This window comes from Homarus americanus, unplaced genomic scaffold (genome assembly GCF_018991925.1).
Source record: "Homarus americanus isolate GMGI-L3 unplaced genomic scaffold, GMGI_Hamer_2.0 scaffold55640, whole genome shotgun sequence".
In the NCBI taxonomy this organism is placed as follows: Eukaryota; Metazoa; Arthropoda; class Malacostraca; order Decapoda; family Nephropidae; genus Homarus; species Homarus americanus.
This window is the reverse complement of record NW_024713650.1, coordinates 6,366,775-6,390,854: the sequence shown is the minus strand read 5'-3', so window position 1 is coordinate 6,390,854 and position 24,080 is coordinate 6,366,775. Positions and strand designations below refer to the sequence as shown.

The 24,080-nt window shown below is 43.8% G+C and overlaps 2 protein-coding genes across 7 annotated transcripts in view; both read right to left on the bottom strand.

The window, feature by feature from the left end:
* The window catches only part of LOC121874129 (importin subunit alpha-4-like), an 83,424-nt gene that overhangs the window by 35,589 nt on the left and 23,755 nt on the right, over positions 1-24,080 (bottom strand). For 3 of the 6 annotated variants that reach the window (XM_042378127.1, XM_042378120.1, XM_042378087.1), the window contains exons 2-4: positions 3,341-3,482; positions 2,424-2,689; positions 1,846-2,071 (exon numbers count right to left, since the gene is read on the bottom strand). In XM_042378127.1, coding sequence (XP_042234061.1) covers positions 1,846-2,071; positions 2,424-2,689; positions 3,341-3,472 — 624 coding nt within the window. In that variant the 5' untranslated portion in view covers positions 3,473-3,482. The remainder of the gene's footprint in view (positions 1-1,845; positions 2,072-2,423; positions 2,690-3,340; positions 3,483-24,080) is intronic. The other 3 variants (XM_042378103.1, XM_042378111.1, XM_042378097.1) reach the window with 2 other exon arrangements.
* On the bottom strand, positions 19,284-22,201 carry LOC121874559 (adhesive plaque matrix protein-like). Its single transcript, XM_042378753.1, has 2 exons — positions 22,076-22,201; positions 19,284-21,917 (listed from the first exon to the last, which is right to left on the bottom strand). Exons 1-2 carry the CDS (start codon positions 22,199-22,201, stop codon positions 19,284-19,286), a joined length of 2,760 nt encoding a protein of 919 aa, XP_042234687.1.

Genomic DNA, 24,080 nt, shown 5'->3' with positions numbered 1-24,080 from the left:
CAATGATTCCCAGCATGGCTTCACAAGCGGACGTTCTTGCCTAACTAATCTATTAACATTCTTTTCATCAGTTTTCGAATCGGTGGACGAGGGGCACAATTATGATGTGGTATATCCCGACTTTAGCAAAGCCTTCGACAGAGTCCCCCACGAAAGACTAACTAGAAAGGTAGAAGCTCATAGCATCAAAGGTAACATCCTTAAATGGATTAGGGCGTGGTTACAGGACAGGAAACAGCGAGTGAGCATTAACGGCACTAAGTCCCATTGGAGCAACGTCACAAGTGGAGTTCCCCAAGGCTCAATACTTGGGCCATTATTATTTATTATATACATAAACGACATAGATATCGGCATAGACAGCAACATAAGTAAATTTGCTGATGACACTAAAATAGGACGTGTTATTAAATCTGACGAGGACTCAGCAAAACTACAGGAAGATCTAAAATTTTTCGAATGGTCTGAAAAATGGCAGATGAAATTCAACATGGACAAATGTAAAGTACTCAGTATAGGAGATGTAAACAGGGAAACCAGATACCAGATGAACAACGATGCCATAGAGAAATCAGACTGCGAGAGAGATTTAGGAGTAATGATAAGTAAGAACCTTAAGCCAAGTAAACAACTTGTTTTTGCTCGTAACAAGGCTAATAAAGTACTTGGGTTCATACAAAGGAGTGTTAGTTACAAGACCAGTGAGGTCATCCTAAAACTGTATCTTGCTCTTGTGAGACCACACCTGGATTACGCAGTTCAGTTCTGGTCACCGTATTACAGAATGGATATAAAATCCTTGGAAAGAATTCAGAGGGGAATGACAAGACTAATCCCGGGCATTAGGAACCTTGAGTATAGAGACAGGTTAAAGCATCTTAATTTGCACTCCCTTGAGAGACGTAGAGCGAGGGGCGACCTGATAGAGGTGTATAAGTGGAAGGCAGGGCTAAACAAAGGGGACATTACAAAGGTACTCAAACTATCCAACCAGGAGTGAACTCGTAACAATGGTTTTAAATCAGACAAATTTAGATTTAGGCGTGAAATAGGTAAACACTGGTTTGGAAACAGAGTAGTGGATGAATGGAACAAGTTACCAAATATCATCATTAACTCAAATACGCTGAACTGCTTCAAACATAGGTTGGATGCTCATATGAGCAATAGGGGTTGGGGGTAAACGGGACTGCCCAGTATGGGCCAATGGGCCCGCTGCAGTTTCCTCCATTCTTATGTTCTTATGTTCTTATGTTCTTATGTAAGGATGTTCACATGTACTCTTGTTAACAAAATTAATAAACATTGACCCAAAACATATTTATTTTTATTACGTTTAGTGGTTCTGAAAAGCTTAAAAATGACAAAACATATTTCAACAGTTTATATATTCTCCAATGATGTTATTTTTAAATCAAACACTTATGTGATTCAACGATCTTCGCTTGCCTAGGGTAAAGTATCGTCAAACAATAAACACACACACACACTATCAATCCACTATTACAGAGTGAGAGCTGAGTAATGTACAGCATCTACACTCACCACAACAAGTTCTCGAGCGCTCAACATTGCTCTCTGAGGAAGTTATATTGCAAATTAAATTACTTCTTTTCGCCTGTAAATACTATAAAGACGATCAACATATATTATTATGAAATATTGAGTCACTTCACAACCAGTCATGCCAACAATTCTGAGATGACAAGGATCATAGTGCTCATTCTGAAATATTCCGTGCTTAGCTGTTCGAGAATTTTTTGTGGCTAGTGTACTTCCAAGCGTCCTCTTGGCTGGCCAGGCAGAGTCGCTACTCTCTGAGGTAAACATCACCTTGTCTCTTACCTCCCGAGTGTCTGGAGACTTCAGAGATGGGTAAAACTCCACCATGGCCTCCGGGGGTATGTTCTCCACCCACTGACTTACTTTGAGTGTATCTTCATAGGTTGGTGGAGGTGGAGAGTCTATCTTTGCATCATCTAAGTGGCTGTCATCGCCGTCTCCCTTCTTCTCCTCCACCTCCCACTTCATCTTGGTTTGGCCTATCTGTGGTAATGGGTCATGGTGTGGCCTGCCAAAGACACAAGGTTAAGAGTATAAACTGCGTAACTATGTAAAATGAAACACTAACCTAACCACCCCCCCACCCCCTAGTAGCCATTCGGAAGTTTAGTTATCAGGTGAAATAAGTTTATCTTCAAGTGATTTAACAAAAGTACAAGATCTAGGTAAATAAAATCAGTCCAGTTATTTATCTATATCTATTGTTCATATGTCTTGAGGTAGCGAGTAGGGAAAGTAAACAGAAATGTGACAAACGTACCACATGTTATAGCACATATTAATTGCAGGTGTTAAAACAATGCACAACCAGCCCGGGCAATACTGTAGTCTGTAAGTTGCAAAAGACGAAAAGTACTAACGTCATAGGTGGCAGAGTAAGTTCGGGCAACAGGATGGTCCCAGAGTGTATACGGACCGAAGTGGCAGAGGTCCTTCCTGTTTGTGTCAGCTCAGGTTTTTGTCTGTGCTGCAGGTGTCTGTCTCCTGATGGTAAGTTTCTGTGAGGTAACGGACTGAATATTGAAGAACGGCGAGTTCCCAAGGCTTCAGACGGGGTGAGAGGAGGAAGTCTGACAGAGGCAGTGAGAGCTTTGAGTCGAGCACGACGTGCACGGATGGAATCCAGCTGCAGAAATTGTTGTCCATTATGTTATGTACTTAAAACATGCAGAAAATTATGGGGCTAGAGCGTCTTAAAACTATAACACTGTACTACGAGAATAATAGAGTAACTGTGAAAATACATGGCATCTATCTAGAGTGTGACAGGTATGGTAACACTAGCTGCATCTACCCAGCCCTTAGGAACCCCCGAGATAACCAAGTAGAGGTCTGATTACACAACATATATTGCTTACACTGATAACTCTTTCTAGTTTATCAAAAACTGTGGAACATATTTACTGTAGAATATTTTACAAATAATATTGTAATAAGATTCAAGTAATTGAACCTCATACACACAGTGATGCTTGTGTATTCCTGGAGGTAAGTACATAACAAACATATCTCATGGTGGCTGATAACAGCAGCTAAGACCTTTAATAATATAGTATTTGGTAACCAGTCTACAGAAAATACTTATTCCTTCCAGCGAAATAATCACAGTACATACTGTACTGTAGGTAGCGAGTTAGTTTAGTATAGTACAGTACCCAGTTTAGACTCATCCTTGGTGTTTCGTCCCTTAGCTGACAGCTGTAGTGTCCATAACTCACTGAATTTTGAACAGCATATATCAACTACAGTAAGTCTTAATAAAATGAATAATACCTACCAATACCGTACTCACATCCATGTCTCGATTCGAAGTCTTGACAGCTTTGCTGTGTCGCCTGGGTGGACTGGGTTCAGCTGACCCAATAAACGACCTTGGGCGAGGATGTGTCATTGTCCAGTTGGATGACATAACCACCAACCTGAAGAAGGAGAAGGTGGACGTGGTGAGGTTGGTGTAGCCCCCTGGCTGTGTCACCTGATGTGTTGGATGCCCTGGCAACTGTTTTGTACTTCTGCTGTTCCTCCGCCCATGTTTACTCCAGCTGGATACTTGACAAAAAGTCATTCTCATAAAAAAATCGTCACTAACGCAGCTGTAAAACAAAGCCAACAACGACAAATGTTTGAAATCAAATGCTGGTAACGCTCCACCAAACACCAACAGCTTCACCAACACGGTCTATCCAACAAACACACACACAATCTATACAACATACACCACAACAGCCTATCCAACAAACATCAACACAGCCAATCTAACCAACACCAACATACCGTATCCAGCAAGCATCAGCAGCCTATCCAACCAACACCAACAAAGGCTATCCAACAAATATCAACATTCTCACCAACAAACACTAACACAAACTATCCAACAAATATGGTCGCTATGGAACATAAACTGTCGTACGGTAGTCATTGAACATTACCTTATATAATTCATTGTGCATTACATTGAAAATTTGTTATATACACCATCCGTCACCACGATACAATGCATACATCAAAATGCTAGATCAGAACAAAACCTCCCATTGTTGCCCGTGACGAATCAATATGAAATGTTGTATTGGCGCCTCAAGTGTTGCCAACATGTTTCCATTTTAATAAAAGTGGTGGACAGAAGCCTGAAGTCTCCTCCACCGCAGTCAGATCAGTCAGTTCACACCCCTCACTTGGCCTTGGTTCCTTTACAGATAGAGGTAGATATAACTTATAGAAAGGGAATTAATTGTGCTTAGAAAAAAAGTAATTATCATTTACAGTTGACCATCCTTACACAACCAGACGTGAGAGATATGATATGATATGATATGATAGAAGTATTTAAGTGGGTGAAAGGAATCAATAAAGGGGATATAGATAAAGTTCTTATAATATCCGAGCAGGATAGGACTCGGAGCAACGGATTCAAGTTGGATAAGTTTAGGTTTAGGAGGGAGATAGGAAGGAACTGGTTCACAAATAGGGTGGTGGACGAGTGGAACAAGCTTAGCAACTTTGTAGTAAGTGCTGGAACTCTGGAAAGTTTCAAAAGGAGGCTAGATAGATTCATGGATGATAGAGAGTGGTAGTAACTCTCGACAGGAGCTGCCATGCACAGGCCAACCGGCCTATTGCAGACTCCTTATTTTCTTATGTTCTTATATGCACCTCGGATACTGAGCAAGCACTCTTATTATTAACACAAACTTTATTTGCTCTATTAGTAAAGTACAGTATAGTATACTATTCTAGCGAGCAACAAGCACCTGTCAATAATCACTGCAATTAACTTCAAAGCTCCTCTTGTTCACACTGTGACCAAAGTTGAACATGAACAGTATGAATGTTATCTGCATAATATAACAGACGAGGAAAATAATAGATAGAAACTTATGCCTCAATTGAGTGTTAGTAGTTCATCATTGACGAACACCGTTACTGTAGCTTGAGGGCCACCTTGCTCCCCCCGCGCCCTCTTACGTCACTTCACCACTAGGCAAAAGATACATTAAATATAAGCCTATTTAATACATTTATTATTAAACCTATAAATATTGCACAAATCTTTACAGTTATATATTTAGCTTAATATTTTTTTTACTTTGATTCTACAGTATAATTACTATTGCGAGTTTCTTATAATCCAACACAGCGCTGCCACACTGCACAAAACCTGACTAGTCCCTGTAAACACACGAGTGAGGGAACTATACCTGACACACTACGAGAGACTCGGTACAACAACGATCTTCACACAGGCTATTCCGGGCAGGACAAATACCTTGTGGAAATTTATAAAAAAGAAATTCTATTAGAATACCATGAAAAATATCAAGCAACAAATGCTAAATGTTTATCGCGTGCTCAACAAAAGGCCACCACTATTCAACCTGCTCCAAACCTTCAATACTACTACTACAACATTGCAGTCACCAGGAATCGTGTATGCCGATCATCCAGCTATGATACAATGATTTGAGTTATTAAGGATGTCACCCAGGTTGATGAGTTTTGAGGAGACTAAAGAGGCCAATGCGGGACCAGCAGAGTTGTTCACAGATGCTGCACATGTGGGGGGTTACATCTAGTGCGGGAGGGGCGGTGGAAGCGTCTTTCCGGCGCTGGTTCTTGTCTGCCTCGGTTTGCAGTCGGGGTAATTCGAAATTATTGACACATTATCCTGTGGTGCTTCTCCAAGCATTACAGTGTGGAGTAATCGTCTCCCAGGTGAGGGGGTCGATTTGACACTTTTTCAGGTTTGTCTTAAGACAATCCTTATAACTTTTCAATTGCCCACCTGTGTTACGTTTACTATTCGATAGGTGACTGTAAACTAGCTGCTTTAAGAACATAAGAACATAAGAAAATAAGGAGTCTGCAATAGGCCGGTTGGCCTGTGCATGGCAGCTCCTGTCGAGAGTTACTATCACTCTCTATCATCCATGAATCTATCTAGCCTCCTTTTGAAACTTTGGTAGTCTACTGTCGTCCATGTGGGTAACTTGGCCAGTCCAGCTTAGTTGTTCATGAATTATGGTAGCCTCAATGCTCCTACAGTTGGTGTCAGCAAGAATACTGGCATTTGTTCTCTTGTCTTCCCAGTGAACTCGGAGGATGGAACGTAGACTACGTTGGTGAAAGTTTTCAAGTGCCTTGAGGAGCCCCCTGTATGTGGCCCATGTCTCACTGCCATATTGCAGGGTGGGAAGGACCACTGCTCAATATGCGTGTAACTTTGTAGATAGATTTCAGCTCGCTACACCTGAACACGAGGGTACAGAGTCTGCCAAAGTCAGGAGATGCACACCTGAGCCGATGCAGAAAATATTCAACGATGTCCACGGTGGTGGACAGGTAGAAGCCGAGATACTGAAAGTGGGTAACATTAGAGAGGGTAGTACCGTTAAGCTGGATGGATGGTGGAGGTGTGGCTGAACCAGGGGCAGGCTGAAAGAGAATCTGAGTCTTACGTACATTCGCCTCAAAGCCGAAGTGTGCATACGCATCTGCATAGGTGTTCAGGATCTTCTGTAGGTGGCATTCAGTGTGACCGACAAGGGTGAGGTCGTCTGCACACTGAAGTTCACTTCATCCTTGACCACCGACGGGTCAAGACGGGTCAGACGTACCTGGCGCTGCTCAGCAGCAGCCACGTCAACTGTTATGTTGGCCCATACCAACTCCCTCCCCTGAACCCTCCTCCCCACCGGAATATCAACAAGTTCTCGCCAGAAGTTACTATTTCATTTGGGAAAGGAATGGAACCAGTGTTGAATAGTGGTGAACAGTGCTTAAGTCAGTGAAAGACAACTCGGCAGTTGAGTCTGAGCCAAGCTAACCTTCACACAGTGAGGTCCCAGGTACCCAATGATAATTCCCCTGAGACTCCACGATAGAGAGGCCTGGGACCACACCTCACCCACTTGAGTGAGTGAATTCCTGTGACAACGGACCACGTGGTGTCCCCATTATGCACGACACCGCATAGTGAATGAGTTGCTACAGCATCATGTGAAGTTCCTCATAACACCATCTGTGAGGGAATGACTACACCACGTGATGCCCCTCATAACACCATCTGTGAGGGAATTACTACACCACATCAAGCCCCTCATAACACCATCTGTGAGGGAATTACTGCACCACATCAGGCCCCTCATAACACCATCTGTGAGGGAAGTACTACACCACATCAGGCCCCTCATAACACCATCTGTGAGGGAATTACTACATCATCAGGCCCCTCATACACCATCTGTGAGGGAAGTACTACACCACATCAGGCCCCTCATAACACCATCTGTGAGGGAATTACTACATCAGCAGGCCCCTCATAACACCATCTGTGAGGGAATTACTACATCATCAGGCCCTTCGTAACACCATCTGTGAGGGATCTAGTACTCCACGCGATGCCCCTCATAATGCCATCTGTGAGGGAGTTACTACACTACGTGTCTGCTGTTCAACACCTTAGCTCACATGGTCTACGTGTGTAAACATTAATCTGTATGTTCACTGTATATGTTCCTTCACCTTTCTCTAATGAAGGCTTTCGTTAAACCACCAATGTATGTAATAAGTCATTTATGTCCAATGTATATTTTCAGCCTTCGGGCTGCAAACTTTTTCAATAAACCGTTTATTATTATTATTATTATTATTAAATGGTTGCTACTGACACCTTTGCTCCTGCCTGGAGTCATCTTATGTTGAAAAGACCCTTCATCCGATACTCGATGTCCGGCAAAATTGGCGCTGGCATGAGGAAGGAATGCAGCCAAGAAAATGGAAAAGAGAGTTGGTGCCAGTACACACCCTTGTTTAACCCCAGTTTGGATGGCAAGAACTCAGACTGGGTGCCATTGTGCAGGACACTGCCGTTCAAGCCATTGCGGAGTTGACCCACAATGGGGATGAATTTAGGTGGGCAACCAAAACGGCTGAGGGTTCACCAGAGGACTTTCCTGTTGATCGAGTCGAAGGCTCTGGTTAGGTCGTGAAAACCATGTATGGGTCATGACGCTGTTCGTCTGCACTTTCCCTGTATCTGGCGGGCAGCGAAGGGTCATATGGAGAGAGAAGTTGGCCACAATTACAGGTACCTCCTCTGCAGATGGGTCGACTAAAGTTCTCCCCACCATCACTCCATCTTTGACTCCACACTGCTCGTCAGGCTCCACCACTCCCAGACGGGTATGTAAGGCACCGTTCACCTTGCACAGCAACAGCACCTCTGATGTTGGGGGAATAACTGCTGACCGCCTAGCTGTAACCTTAGCACTGGCATGCTTCACAGTCCTCAGCGGTACCCACTTTCCTTTAATATTCAACTGTATTGAGCCAAGGTCCAGTTGAAACTTGCGAGGTAGGAGGTAGTCCAGGCCCAGCATGCAAGGGTCTTCTTTATCCACTACATAAACCTGTAGGGTTTCTTCTTCCCCTTCTAGCTTGATGCTGATATCCACTGGTCCCTTTAGTACTGCGCAGTGTCCAGTTATCCCACACAGCTGTTGCAACGTCTCAGGTAGTGTTTCATGACTAACCACGTCTGGCCTCACAAAAGTCTGCTCCGAGGCTGTGTTGATCACCACCAGACACCTTATGCCATTGATCTCACCTTCAACCTCGACACTGGTTACAGTGGCTCGGTTGCATTTTTTCAATAGTGGGACTCTGGTGAGAAAGCCTGGCCGTTGTCCCTCAGCACCAGCATTCTCTAGTTTCCTGCCTTAGTGGACTGCTCTTCCTTCCTTCTCTTGGAATTCTATTGGCACTTACTCTTGAAGTGTCCATCTTCTCCACACGTCCAACATCCTCTCTTCTCCATGTTCTTCTCTGTATTGTCCTTCTCTTGCTATCGTTTCCGCTTGTAACAATCCTCCTGTCTATGCCTAATCTTTTCACAATACCAGCAGGTTCCTTTAAATCTCTCCGTTAATTGTATTTGGCCCTTTCGTGCTTTAAACCGGGAGATAGACTCCGTAATGAAGCTTGGTAAACTTAACCACAAGTAAGATCCAAACTCCAGGGCTCTAGCCAAACATTCCTGTAGAGTGTAGAGCAACGTGTTAGGACCGCCGCTTCACCTGAATCTTGAGCTGCATGCTGTCTAATGCGTCCACAAACTGGTCCACCAACAACACGACTAACAGATCAGGTGATGCTCCAGGGTACGCCCTATGAGCCATAATTTCCCGGTCTTGAGCAAGCTGTTGCAGTGTTTCACCTCGGTTTCGGGTTACAGAATCTGGCCCTGTAAACCTCATTTTAGTGCTTGGTTCCATAACTTTGTTCCAGTACCCTTACCAGTGACATTCAACTTGTCTTGTCAACTGGCTGAAAACCTCCATAGCTGCGCCCTTAAGACTCGTGGTTAATTGTACTGCACACTGCTTGTCGTCCCACCCATTTTGTTTAGCCAGTAACTCAAACTGTGCCTGGTATGCTTCCCAGGAGACCTTGCCGTCGAATTTCTGTGGTTTGTTCTTCACTGGCACTCCTGGATAGTTCCCCACTTCACTTGACGTAGCTCGGGGTCTGAACTGAGGAGCTCTGTAATTTAGCTCAACACTTCCTTTTTCTACTGCTCATCATATTTTCCAGAATTTTCAACACTATTCACTCCCCTCGGAGCGTGCATAAACGATGTTTCACGCACACCGTCACAATTATAGGAGTCACTGGATCTTGGCTGATATCCTGCTGTTAGACAATTCTCCAGAACTTCCATCTTGCTATTGAGTTTCTGTAGCTCACTGTTCACCACTGTTAGCTCCTCTCGTACCTCTGTGATTTCACCACTCACTTATTGTTTTTACCGTTTCTATTTCCCCACTTCAACCTGCACCTCATGAAATACATCACTTGCAGAGCTTCATCCCGTTTATGAATTTTCTTGTCGATCTCTTCCTGTAGTTGCTGCTTTTGTTCTTCTCTCTTCCTGCAGTTGTTCTTAAATTTTCACTTGCAGAAGCACATTTTCATGCCAAGATCGTATGAATAGAAGCAGTAGATATCTCACAAGTGTCGTTGAATCACCACTGGCTGTCCCACCAGCGATTTTTTGTTTTCCTGAGAGCTTCCGTCATTTTGAACAAGCGGCACCGTCGCAGTGCTCTACTATCCTTTACTAATGACATCTTAAATTCCTTTGATGATAGTCAGTTTACAGTCGGTATATTCTTGGACCTCTCTAAAGCTTTTGATACTGTCGACCATACCATCCTCCTTTCAAAGCTTGAATATTACGGCGTTAGGGGCCTCTCCCACAATTGGTTTACCTCATATGTGTCCAACAGGAAGCAGTATGTCTGCTATAATAACCATCAACCTGACTCCTCGCCAATCTTGTATGGAGTCCCCCAAGGTTCCATTCTCGGTCCAGTACTGTTTTTGTTGTACATAAACCACATAGTCCACGCCAGCCCACTCATAAAATACAACTTATTTGCAGACGATAGTAATCTCTATGCCAGCAACTCAGACCTCCATTCTTTGATGAGAACTATGAACACTGAATTAACTTAAGTCGGGACCTGGATAATACGTAATAAACTGACCTTAAACCTTGAGAAAACCCACTACACGATCTTTCACAGAAAGAAAAACTAACCCCCAGACTTGGAACCCCTGTACCTTGGTAATATCGCCCTCAAACGCGAACAAAATACTAAATTCCTTGGAGTTATTGTTGATGAGAAACTTAACTGGAGAAACCACATACAAACCATTCACAGTAAAATCAATAAACAGCACGGTATCATGTATCACACTCGACAGTCACTCACTCTCACAGCAATGAAAGAAATATATCATGATCTTATTTACCAACACCTGATACACTATCACACACTATGGGGGGGCCTCTGGCTCTTCAAAAACACAATCTCTGGTTACTGCACAAAAGAGAGTTGTACGGACAATGACCTACTTGAAAAAACAGATCACACAAACGAAAAAATTTGCTTTTTTGAAATTTTTAAAATTCGAAGATATTAACACCTACTGCTGTGACCTTTTTGTTTACAAATCAATCAATCACTTGCTTGACAATAATTATTTCCAGTTCCGGAATAATCAGAGATACAACTTAAGGCACCCAGAGCTACTAAGACCACCCCCCCCACCATGTGCTCCTCTCAGTCCCAGACCTCCATAAAATATCATGGTGTGAAGGTGTGGAACAACTTGCCCCCACACATCCGAGCAAAGACTACGCTCCCTTCCTTTAAATCATCTCTTAAAAAATATCTATTGTCGAAGTATTAATATTTCTTGAAACACTTACTATATTTACACTTTTGTGGAATTTTCCTTACGGCTGCCCTGAAAATCTAACTGGAATCTAATTTCTTTGTGATTGCTGTTTGCAAGTTCATTCCATACCTCGACATTACTAATGAGGTTTTCTCTGTTCGACAGAACTAAATCGAGTATATTATTACCCCGGGTGGGTTCGGTTATATGTTGACTTCGGAAACAGTCCTGGATCGTTTCAAGAAAATCCTCTGATTCTGAGTTACCCGTAAGGTCAGTCCAATCTATTTGGCCAAGGTTAAAGTCGCCTACTATACAGACTTTGTTGTGTATGGAAGCCCTGCGCATTTCATCCCAGATAAGTCGCTCATTGACTTTATCAAGATTGGGAGGTCTATATATTACTCCTGTGATTAATTTATCCCTACTGTCGATTAATTCTAACCAAATTGTTTCTGTATTCCGCTCAGTTTTTATTTCCTTATTTATTTCATACTTCAGATTATCCCTGACATAGATTGCTACTCCGCCTCCTTTCCTAAACTGCCTATCGGTATGGAATAATTTGTAATCCGCAATTTGGTATTCGACAGGTAACTCACATGAGTCTAGGTTGATCCATGTTTCAGTGAATGCTATTATATCGATTTTTTCGAGACATACCAAGGCCCTAATATCATCCATTTTGTTTCTCATACTTCTACTTGTCACCCCCTGATTCCTAAGGAGTCAAAAAACTTCCTTAGGACAAAGAGGTTTAGTTGCTTGCGCGAAGGACATATGACTGGATACAGTCTTACAACCTTCGCCTGGTCACAGGTCAGCCTCGTGGTCAGGTTCACGTAGTACCTCGGGAGCAGAGAAGATCTTGCCTCGCCGAGGTGAGTCAGCCGCACGCTGCCGCATTCTAGCGATTGTAGACTTACAATAAGAAGTAAATCATAGCAGAAAATGATTTAATACAGTCCAGAAAATTCTTATATGGATAATACATCAATATATACAAGAAAATCTCCCTAACCTTGCCAAAATAACTGTTGCTTCGAATAGAAAATAATCAGAACACCAAGTTTACAAACATTATAATACCAAATAAAACCTCGACATAACATTATTATACTGCCTGACTGTTCGATTGTCACTCCTTGCTTAAGTTTAGTTCGTATGAAATAAAGTTCTTGTCTGTGCACTTGAATATTATTAAAATTACTGGAATTATTATTATATAATTTGTTTATTGCATATTCCTGATGGTTGATAAAAGTGACTTTTGTTTGTTAATCTATATCGGTACTTGTCATATATACTTGTCTATATATATCTATCTATTTATGTCAGTCTATCTATCTGTCTATCTGTCTCACTTGTAAGTGTATGAAATAATAAAACAAGTAAGTGAATACAGTATCGCGGATATACACCCGCTGTACAGTAATACACGTATAAAATAATTTAATAAAACCTTCTGTAGTGACGTCAGCATTAGACGCCCGCGAACCGTGAACATTTTCTCCCTGGTGATCGACCCGGTAAACACAATTTGTAATTCAGACAAGTAATTCAGATGGATTTTTCCAATATAAAGAATGTTTATTATGGGGATATATTGAATGTTTGTGAATAACGAAGGATTGGTCTAATATGATGTTTATCGTGGAAACATTTATATGACGTTAATTTTATTTCTTTTTTACCAGTTTGTCTTGATATACAGCAGTGTGTTTATTATTAAATTATAAAGAGTGAGGTACATGTCTGATATATGACGCCCTTGGGTGAAGGCTGATGGAAAAATGTGAGGAGTAAGGAATTCCATAAACGAGATTATGTAAGGAGTGACTAAAGGAAGTTAAAGCGGAGAGAGATGACGGATATTGTATATAATTAGCTCAAAGATCCTAGTTCTTAAATCAAATTAATGCATTTTAAGTATCACCTGAAGATTAGCTCCCCTCAGCTTATTTCAGCTAAATTTGACGAGCGAATGACTATCAGGCTTCACAGCTCAGTCGACTCCAAGCAACATAACCGCTCAATACTTGGATGACGCGTCACCTCCCACTACCTCTCATACCCAGACGGTTTTCCGTGTTCCCTGCGGTATTTCTTGTCCATACTTTCAATAAATGATTTGTGCTGTGTTGTATAATATAGCAATATCCATGTATAAGCAAAAGAGCCAAATCACACCAAACCAAAAGAGATAATTAGCTCCTGACGAGACATGGGTAAGACTAATGAAAGGCGATCATCATAAAATGGCAACACTACTAAACCTATAAACAAATTGTTGGACCTCTTATGTTGCTCTGTGATTAATGGTATGCGCCTTTACTGTGCAAACTTTTCGGATTTAAAACCCTACTGTATATCATTCAACAGATCAGTGTACTTGGCAAACTGTCTTAAATTAAATAAAATAAAATTACGATGAGTAAACTGATTAGATAAAAAAAACACTGTAATTGATCTAGTCAGGAGTTCGGAGACGAGATAATTTTAACATGACCTCACCACCGCGTTCGGAAGGTGCGAGTGAGTGATCATGACAGATGGACACACTTATCATATATATACAGTCGTTAAGCAAAAAAATTATGTGCATCGGGAATTGATATAAAGCGTTGGAATCAATGAGTATAAACAATTCATGATGAGGACAGTGTGTGTGTGTAGTGCTAATGCTACTTAGTTCGGCTTTTTCCCGTTATCATCCACACGTTATCCTCTCTCTACTCCTTCTTAGGGTTTCTATCTCCCTTGATTCAATCCCACACATACAGGAGTCGACTGATAATACACACGTGAATAATAAATGGATAAAAAAAAGTGTGATTCCTTTCCTTAATACCATAGCATTATATGAAGAAATATTACGTTGATCTTGAAATTAGTTAAAGCTAAATATATCTCAAACTTATAACAAGACCTGTACCACCTATGTTACTTGGATTACTCTATTTAAAGGGGAATTTTTCTTGGCTCTCGATTCCCAGAAGTCGGAGAGTGTAGAATTCCTCGAACTAGTGAGAACGTATTGAACTACTTAATTCAACACACACACACACACACGGGTAAATTCGTAGTTTCATAAAACCTAAATAATGCCATCATTAGACTGTCACAACTTCCACACTTAACTTGCTGCTCAAAAATAGTTTCCCATAGGCTCGCATATTATAACTTAAAAGGTCATGTAAGCGCAAGCCAATCTGGCCCATGTAACCGAAGAGAATACCCAAATTGACGTCAAATTTACAATGAGAGACTACCGCTGTGGGTGGACAAGGTCTCGTGTACATATAGCATTGTGGGCAGTCTTGACATTCATATATCCAATTCTTCTCTAAATGGCGGACTATGAGCTTTACGACATATAATCAAGGTTTTATTGTCGAAATTTATATCTTGACTTGACCACTTGCTTCTTCGATCTTTTCTAGGTCTTGAAACTCTCGGTAATATTCCTATGTTTAAAATTCCAAATGGGTATTTCAGGCCTCTTTGGTAGCTGTTACATTAAGGGTCGTACGATGACTTAACCCCTTGAGTATGATGACTGAACCCCCTGAGTATGATGACTGAATCCCTTGAGTACGATGACTTAACTCCTCTGGTATAATGATATTGTTCTCGGGGGTTAAGTCATCGTACTCAAGGGGTTAAGTCATCGTACTCAGGGAGTTCAGTTATCATACTCAAGGGATTAAATCATCGTACAGTGGTTAAGTCATTGTACTGAAATCCTCCTGTTTCTGATCTGACTGGTATCTTTTTTGATCGACGGGAAATTTTTTTCTTCAAATGAGACTCAACAAAGCCAATGGTCAAGGTCAAGGTCACCCCAACACCTTTACAAGAGATGATAACCACCCTACACTATTAACAACGCATCGATGGTCATGAAGCATCAACATGTTATGCTCACAGCTAAGAAATACGTACAGTATGCATATCACTAAGCATTATGAAACAACACCCAGGACTGGATCGCAGATACAATAAAAAACATAAGGAAGACAATTGGAGAATGAAAAGCCACGTGCAAGAACTCATAAGTATGTCAGTGATGGAATTATTACAGCCATCAGACGCCCCATACACACTATATATATATAATGAGTTGTAAACATTTTCGGAGTGAGAATTGTGAACTATTGGAACAACCTGCCAGAGAGTGTTGTGACGGCACCGAGTGTGAGCTGTTTCAAGACCAGACTTGGATTATGCAGTTTAGTTCTGGTCACCGTGCTACAAAATGGATATAGAATCTCTCTAAAGAATTCAGAGGAGAATGACAAGACTAATCCCGGGCATTAGGAACCTTGAGTACAGAGACAGGTTAAAGCATCTTAATTTGCACTCCCTCGAGAGACGTAGAATGAGGGGCGATATGATAGAGGTGTGTATATGTAAATCAGGGCTAAACAAAGGTGGCATTACAAATGCACTCAACTATCCAACCAGGAGCGAACTCGTAACAATGGTTTTAAATTAGACATATTTACATTTAGGCGCGAGAGAGGTAAACAATGGTTTGGAAATAGAGTAGTGAACGAGTGGAACAAGTTACCAAATATCATTATTAACTCGAACACGCTGGATAGCTTCAAACATACTGTAGGTTGGATGGATATATGAGCAATAGGGGTTGGGTGTAAAGGGGACTGCCCAGTATGGGCCAATAGGTCCGCTGCAGTTTCCTCCATTCTTATGTTCTTATGAAATCGCAGGAGTACAATACTGCATTAAAGCAAAAGGATTGGAATTTTCTGACGAAAATGGGGGTCCTTACCACCAGGACCCCCCTTTGATCCGCCCGTGTACATGCTTTATACGTGAAGAAATTAATTATTCACTTCATGTACTCCTCCAAAAAATCTGCCGAGTCGGTGAATGTTCTTGTCTGCGCAGTTTGCTTAAAACTTACTCACTTGGTCCGAGTGCACTCTCACGTCCACAAAAAATATAAAATTACACCGTGACACTTCACCAAAGTTGCTTTCATTGGTACCAGATATGAAAATAAGTAGTTTCTGTTTAATATGGCGGGTCCGTCCCCCAGTTAGGAAGTTAGGTAAGGTTAGGCAGTTTTCTTTTATTGGTTAGGTTAGGTTCTATTAGGTTCTTCTACATGTCGCCTCTTTTAAAATCTAATATACTATAGCGCTATCCCAATGTATGTGTGTGTGTCTGTTTGTCTGTTCTAGGCAGCCGAAACGGCACAATCGTTTTTCATCAAACTTGGTGGAAAAATCGCAAAAAATTCGTAGAGTGGAACAAACCTGGTCCCATGTCGAAGGTTTCTTTAGGAAGGCATTAGTTAACAATTAAATTTACGATAAAAAATGATGCAAGTATACGGACTTGGCGCACCCTCATTCGCTGTAGCTGTCGGCCCACGATTGCAGTTATCGTATCGCTCCCTCCTCCTCCCCCACTTTTTTCTTAGCCTACTTTTTTTTTAATGTTGTTTGGATTAGTAAAGGAAGGAAGATGAGTAAATAAAAGAATAAAGAAGGGAAACAGAAAATAGTTCGAGATAACAGGTGGGGGGGGGGAGCTGAGTTTCATCATGCATCTGGATGTGCAGTTACCAGACGACCTTACAGCGACAGTGTATACTTATTCCTGTGGCTCATGGAAAAGGAGAAGAGATAAAAAGATAATAACAGGAATGCATGGAGAAGATGACTACAATAGACACAGGGTGAATATAGACAGCGAAACAGACAGGAGGTTGACAAAAATAGACAGATTCATACATGCACAAATAGACAATATGGCAACTAACATGACAGACAGACAGCTGACTGACTGGTTCACATTAGTACAGACGGGCTTACATTCAAACACCACGCAGACGAACAGACAGTTGGGATGGCAATAGACAGGACGGATAGACTTGAGACAGATTAGAAGGCATTTATAAACAAGAATAACACCAAATTGACCACAGCTGCGTCAGTGAGGGTAGGAGGTCTTACATCCACCAGCGTAAATAATAAGACGCATTGAAAACTAACACCCTCGCACGGAAAGAACATCCATGGTTGGTCAGTCATGTGAGATGGGCCTAAAACTGACTAATGTAGATGATGACTATGATGACTTAACACAGGTGATGACTTAAGCAGATGGTGACTAATCTAACCAGAATCAAGGTCACTTCTCTTCATAATATAATTTATCTCGGAATGATCATCGGTGATTCATAATAATTTGTTTTTGTTTTATGATTTTAACCTCTCCTTATGGAGAATATTTCTTTAACTAATTATTCTAACCTTTATTCTATTCCTTCCTATAGTATACTAGATACTTACAGTACCTAATAACCACGACTATGATTATAACAACCACGACCATGATTATAACAACCACGACCATGATTATAACAACAACGACCATGATTATAACAACCTCGGTAAACTGTACCACCGGACTCGCCACCGGGCACGAAGTGCCCACGATCACTTGTACTTACTATAATGATAAGAACATCTGTTGAAAAAACTGAACAATGTCTCGTGGTATTAGCCTCCAGTATTACCACTGATTGCTTTAGGTCATGACTGCGCACTCTGTTGGTAAGGGCGTTTAGGGAGCCTTTGGACCCTCTACAAATTGATGACCGCCGACTGCTGTGGTGCTACAGATTTCCCAATATGTCAAGGAAGCCACACATCCTTAATATAGCTAAAGCTGCCTCCCGAAAGCCGGGAATGCCGTACAGATGCCGTAGCTACTTCACTCCTGAGCAGTTGCTTCAAGTTTATAAGGGATTCATTCGTCCTAACTTGGAGTACTGCTCTCATATCTGGGGTGGCTCTTCTTCTGTCCAACTGTTAGATAGGGTGGAATCAAAGGCATTTCGTCTTATTAACTCTCCTCCTTTAGTTGATAATCTTTCTTCCCTTTCTCTTCACCACAATATTACTTCACTCTCTCTCTTTTACAGGTACTTTAACGGGTAATGTTTGGTGGATTTGGCATCCTGTGTACTGCCGGCAAGGCCGTGGGCTCGTAACACACGTCTTGCCCACGGTGCAGTGCATGTCCAAGGGGTGGCCTGGGGTGGCCACGGCCCCCCTGAAATCTGATTGGCCACCCTAGTGGCCTCCCACTCAGAATTGGTGAAATGTGTACGGTGATAGGTCGGTGAACAAATTAATTAACTCAACTTCGAGCGCAGCGCAATGATTATGAGGTCCACACTGTTCAGTAAATAAGAAGTACAAGAAATTTCACATACTTAAAACGGTGACTGAAGTACTTCTCTTGACGGCAATACAAAATATTGCACAAAGGGGCCACTATGAGACAGATGACAACTTAAACAAGGAAACTTTTTAACAATTTTGGAAATGATTGCAAAGCACGACTCGGTGGGAGGGAAAAAATGAAGGCCAGTGGCAATGCTAAATATACCAGCAATATATTACAGAGTGAAATTCTATAATGTTTGGCAAATATGGTGCGTGACACTACAGTATAAGTTAGGAAGTAAAGGAAAGTAAAGTGTTCTCTGTTATTGTTGACGAAACAAAAGACCTAAAGAAAAAATAACAGCTGTAGTTAGGTACTATTATAATGGAGCGGTGCATGAAAGCTTCCTAGAATTCAAACAAGCCATCCTCTAAGATGCTGAAGCGCTCACAGAAAAGATCATCCTCTGCCTGGTCAAGGTTATGATGGGGCAGCAGTAATGAGTGGGAAACACTTTGGAGTGACAACCGGAATAAAAGGTTATGATGGGGCAGCAGTAATGAGTGGGAAACACTTTGGAGTGACAGTCAGAATAAAGGCAGAAGCTAAACATGCTTTCTATGTACACTGTAATACACACTGCCTTAACCTGGTGCTAGTTGACACTGTGAAGTTAGTTCCTGAGGCTGAATGTTTTTGTTTTCACTGCTTCAGAAGCTCTACGTGTACATGTCAGGGTACTATGTGCACCAGAAGTGGATGGATGTTCAGAGGAAAATGTACGGAGGTGAGCCCAAAAACTTTGCGACACGAGCTGGGCCTGTAGGTACTTGGCCTGTACACCAGGTGGGCCTGTAGGTACTTGGCCTGTACACCAGGTGGGCCTGTAGGTACTTGGCCTGTACACCAGGTGGGCCAGTAGGTACTTGGCCTGTACACCAGATGGGCCTGTAGGTACTTGGCCTGTACACCAGGTGGGTCAGGTACTTGGCCTGTACACCAGATGGGCCTGTAGATACTTGGCCTGTACACCAGGTGGGCCTGTAGGTACTTGGCCTGTACACCAGGTGGGCCTGTAGGTACTTGGCCTGTACACCAGGTGGGCCAGTAGGTACTTGGCCTGTACACCAGATGGGCCTGTAGGTACTTGGCCTGTACACCAGGTGGGCCTGTAGTACTTGGCCTGTACACCAGGTGGGCCTGTAGGTACTTGGCCTGTACACCAGGTGGGCCTGTAGGGTGGCCTGTGACACCAGGTGGGCCTGTAGGCACTGGCCTGTACACCAGGTGGGCCTGTAGGGTACTGGCCTACACCAGGGGCCTGTAGGCACTTGGCCTGTATACCAGGTGGGCCTGTAGGCACTTGGCCTGTACACCAGGTGGGCCTGTAGGCATTGGCCTGTACACCAGGTGGGCCTGTAGGTACTTTGGCCTGTACACCAGATGGGCCTGTAGGTGCCCTGGCCTGTACACCAGGTGGGCCTGTAACTTGGCCTGTACACCAGGTGGGCCTGTAGGGTACTTGGCCTGTACACCAGGTGGGCCTGTAGGCACTTGGCCTGTACACCAGGTGGGCCTGTAGGGCACTTGGCCTGTACACCAGGTGGGCCTGTAGGCATTGGCCTGTACACCAGGTGGGCCTGTGGGTGCTGTGTGTACACCAGATGGGCCTGTGGGTGCTCGGCCTGTACACCAGGTGGGCCTGTGGGTACTTGGCCTGTACACCAGGTGGGCTGTAGGTACTTGGCCTGTACACCAGGTGGGCCTGTAGGCACTTGGCCTGTACACCAGATGGGCCTGTAGGTACTTGGCCTGTACACCAGATGGGCCTGTAGGTACTTGGCCTGTACCAGATGGGCCTGGTGCTTGGCCTGTACACCAGGTGGGCCTGTGGGTACTTGGCCTGGCACCAGGTGGGCCTGTGGGTACTTGGCCTGTACACCAGGTGGGCCTGTAGGTGCCTTGGCCTGTACACCAGGTGGGCCTGTGGTACTTGGCCTGTACACGGTGTGGGCCTGTGGGTGTGGCCTGTACACCAGGTGGGCCTGTGGTGCTGGCCTGTACACCAGGTGGGCCTGTAGGTACTTGGCCTGTACCAGGTGGGCCTGTAGGTACTGGCCTGTACACCAGGTGGGCCTGTAGGCACTTGGCCTGTACACCAGGTGGGCCTGTAGGCACTTGGCCTGTACACCAGGTGGGCCTGTAGGTACTTGGCCTGTACACCAGGTGGGCCTGTAGGTACTTGGCCTGTACACCAGATGGGCCTGTGGGTACTGGCCTGTACACCAGATGGGCCTGTAGGCACTTGGCTGTACACCAGGTGGGCCTGTAGGTACTTGGGCCTGTACACCAGGTGGGCCTGTGGGTGTAGCCCTGTACACCAGGTGGGCCTGTAGGTGTGGCCTGTACACCAGATGGGCCTGTGGGTACTTGGCCTGAGCCACCAGGTGGGCCTGTGGGTACTTGGCCTGTACACCAGGATGGGCCTGGGTGCTGGCCTGTACACCAGATGGGCCTGTGGGTGTGGCCTGTACACCAGGTGGGCCTGTAGGTACTTGGCCTGTACACCAGATGGGCCTGTGGGTGTGGCCTGTACACCAGATGGGCCTGTAGGTACTGGCCTGTACACCAGGTGGGCCTGTAGGTGTGGCCTGTACACCAGGTGGGCCTGTAGGCACTTGGCCTGTGCACACCAGGTGGGCCTGTGGGTGCCTTGGCCTGTACACCAGGTGGGCCTGTAGGTACTTGGCCTGTACACCAGGTGGGCCTGTGTATTGCTTGGCCTGTACACCAGGTGGGCCTGTAGGTACTTGGCCTGTACACCAGGTGGGCCTGTAGGTGCTGGCCTGTACACCAGGTGGGCCTGTACTTGGCCTGTACACCAGATGGGCCTGTAGGTGCCCAGCCTGTACACCAGGTGGGCCTGTAGGTACTGGCCTGTACACCAGGTGGGCCTGTAGGTACTTGGCCTGTACAGGTGGGCCTGTGGGTGCTGGCCTGTACACCAGGTGGGCCTGTGGTGCCAGCCTGTGTACACCAGGTGGGCCTGTAGGCACTTGGCCTGTACACCAGGTGGGCCTGTGGGTGCTGGCCTGTACACCAGGTGGGCCTGTAGGTATGGCCTGTACACACCAGGTGGGCCTGTGGGTACTTGGCCTGTACACCAGGTGGGCCTGTAGGCACTTGCCTGTACCAGGTGGGCCTGTGGGTGCTTGGCCTGTACACCAGGTGGGCCTGTGGGTGCTGGCCTGTACACCAGGTGGGCCTGTAGGTGTGGCCTGTACACCAGGTGGGCCTGTAGGCACTTGGCCTGTACACCAGGTGGGCCTGTAGGCATGGCCTGTACACCAGATGGGCCTGTAGGTGCCAGCCTGTACACCAGGTGGGCCTGTGGTGCTAGCCTGTTGTACACCAGGTGGGCCTGTAGGTACTTGGCCTGTACACCAGGTGGGCCTGTAGGTACTTGGCCTGTACACCAGGTGGGCCTGTAGGTAGTTTGGCTTGCAGGAATCTAGTGGATAGATTGCCTGCTATATTACGTGTTCTGCATGAGACAGACCTTGAAAACAGTGGAGACAGATCTGTAGAAGGTCGAGGGTTTCCTTACACAAATAGTCCTCTCATTTATTGGTCTTCTTGCAACTTGTAGAAAACTCCTTGGGGCTACTAAGTTGCTATCGGACATGCTACAATCACCTTCGCTTGACCTAGCTAGGGAGGTGGATTTGGTTGAAGCACTTCAGGATACAATTCAGAAGTACAGGAACGAGTTATTTGTTGAGGAGCTATGGAAAGGCATTGTAGACACTGCTAATCAGTGCAATGTTGCTGTTGAAAATGCTGAGAAGAGGTCACAAAAATCAACTGCAGACTGGGTGGGTCTATTGTAACATCCACAATAAGTGTAACGTTGCTGACAAGGAGAGCTTCAGCAGGAGGATATTCTACCCCATCAAGGACACCATTGTTTGTGAGTTGTAGAGACGCTTCTCTGAACCAAATTGTGACATCATGAAAGGAATACATGCCCTGAACCCAAAGAGCAAGTGGAGGAGGAAGCTGTATTTCTCTTAGCAGAGATCTATGAGTGTGATGTTGAAGATCTCAGCCATAAGCTGCACCAAACAAAGAGGATTTGGGAAAGGAAAACTCAAAGTGGAATGCAGAAGCTGTCCAGTGTATTATAGGTAACGGTGTTCCTAGAGCCCTACCAAGAGGTCTTTAATGAACTGTTCCGCCTGTGCCTTGGCCCTCCCAGTAAGCAGCGCTGCCTGTGAGCGCAGCTTCTCAGCTGTTAAGCTCATAAAGAGCCGTTTGCTCACAACTATGGCGGACAGTAACCCGGGTGTTCTCACCATTGAGGCTAGAAGAGCTAAGTCATTAGACATGGACGAGTTTATTAAAATAATCGCTATCCAGCACGAGAACAGGTGTATTCAGCTGTTCTAAAGGTGTACATTATGTAGCTCTGCAATATAAGGGATGTGGCTGTGAACTTTATGTGGATTTTATGTTCTTTTTTGAGCTCATGTATTACAGTGTGATTTTGAACAATGTTCATAATATTACTGAAATTTAATTTATATTTCGTTTATAATATATTCAATAAAGAGAGTGAAGTGGATTATCACCTTACCGTGTATCGTCACTACTCTAAAGTTACTGTGGCGTGACCTCATTTGGACATTACTGGTTGAGAACAGCCTTGTTTGAATAACTGAAATACATTCTTTATTCCCTGAAAATATTATGGGTGGAAAACTGAACAGCAGAGTCATCTTGAGTTATCTTTATTCTTCAACAGGTTTAAGTTGGTACTGTTTTACTGTACAGTTACAGCAGACACTTAGTGTTGTGTGCTCCTACAGCAGAGTCATCTTGAGTTATCTTTATTCTTCAACAGGTTTAAGTTGGTACTGTTTTACTGTACAGTTATAGCAGACACTTAGTGTTGTGTGCCCTATAGAGTCATCTTGAGTTATCTTTATTCTTCAACAGGTTTAAGTTGGTACTGTTTACTGTACAGTTACAGCAGACACTTAGTGTTGTGTGCTCCTACAGCAGAGTCATCTTGAGTTATCTTTATTCTTCAACAGGTTTGTTGGTACTGTTTTACTGTACAGTTATAGCAGACACTTAGTGTTGTGTGCCCTACAACAGAGTCATCTTGAGTTATCTTTATTCTTCAACAGGTTTAAGTTGGTACTGTTTTACTGTACAGTTACTACAGACACTTTAGTGTTGTGTGCTCCTACAGCAGAGTCATCTTGAGTTATCTTTATTCTTCAACAGGTTTAGTTGGTACTGGTTTACTGTACAGTTGTAGTAAGACACTTAGTGTTGTGTGCTCCTACAGCAGAGTCATCTTGAGTTATCTTTATTCTTCAACAGGTTTAAGTTGGTACTGTTTACTGTACAGTTACAGCAGACACTTAGTGTTGTGTGCTCCTCAGCAGAGTCATCTTGAGTTATCTTTATTCTTCAACAGGTTTAAGTTGGTACTGTTTTACTGTACAGTTACAGCAGACACTTAGTGTTGTGTGCCCTACAGCAGAGTCATCTTG

Bases quoted from the DNA above. Each gene is read 5' to 3' on its own strand.
- LOC121874559 (XM_042378753.1), bottom strand. From the start codon at position 22,201: ATGTCCGATAGCAACTTAGTAGCCCCAAGGAGTTTTCTACAAGTTGCA. The intron at 21,918-22,075 runs GTCTGTCTCATG...GGTGTACAACAG, and splicing joins CTGTCTCCACTGTTTTCAAG to GCTAGCACCACAGGCCCACC.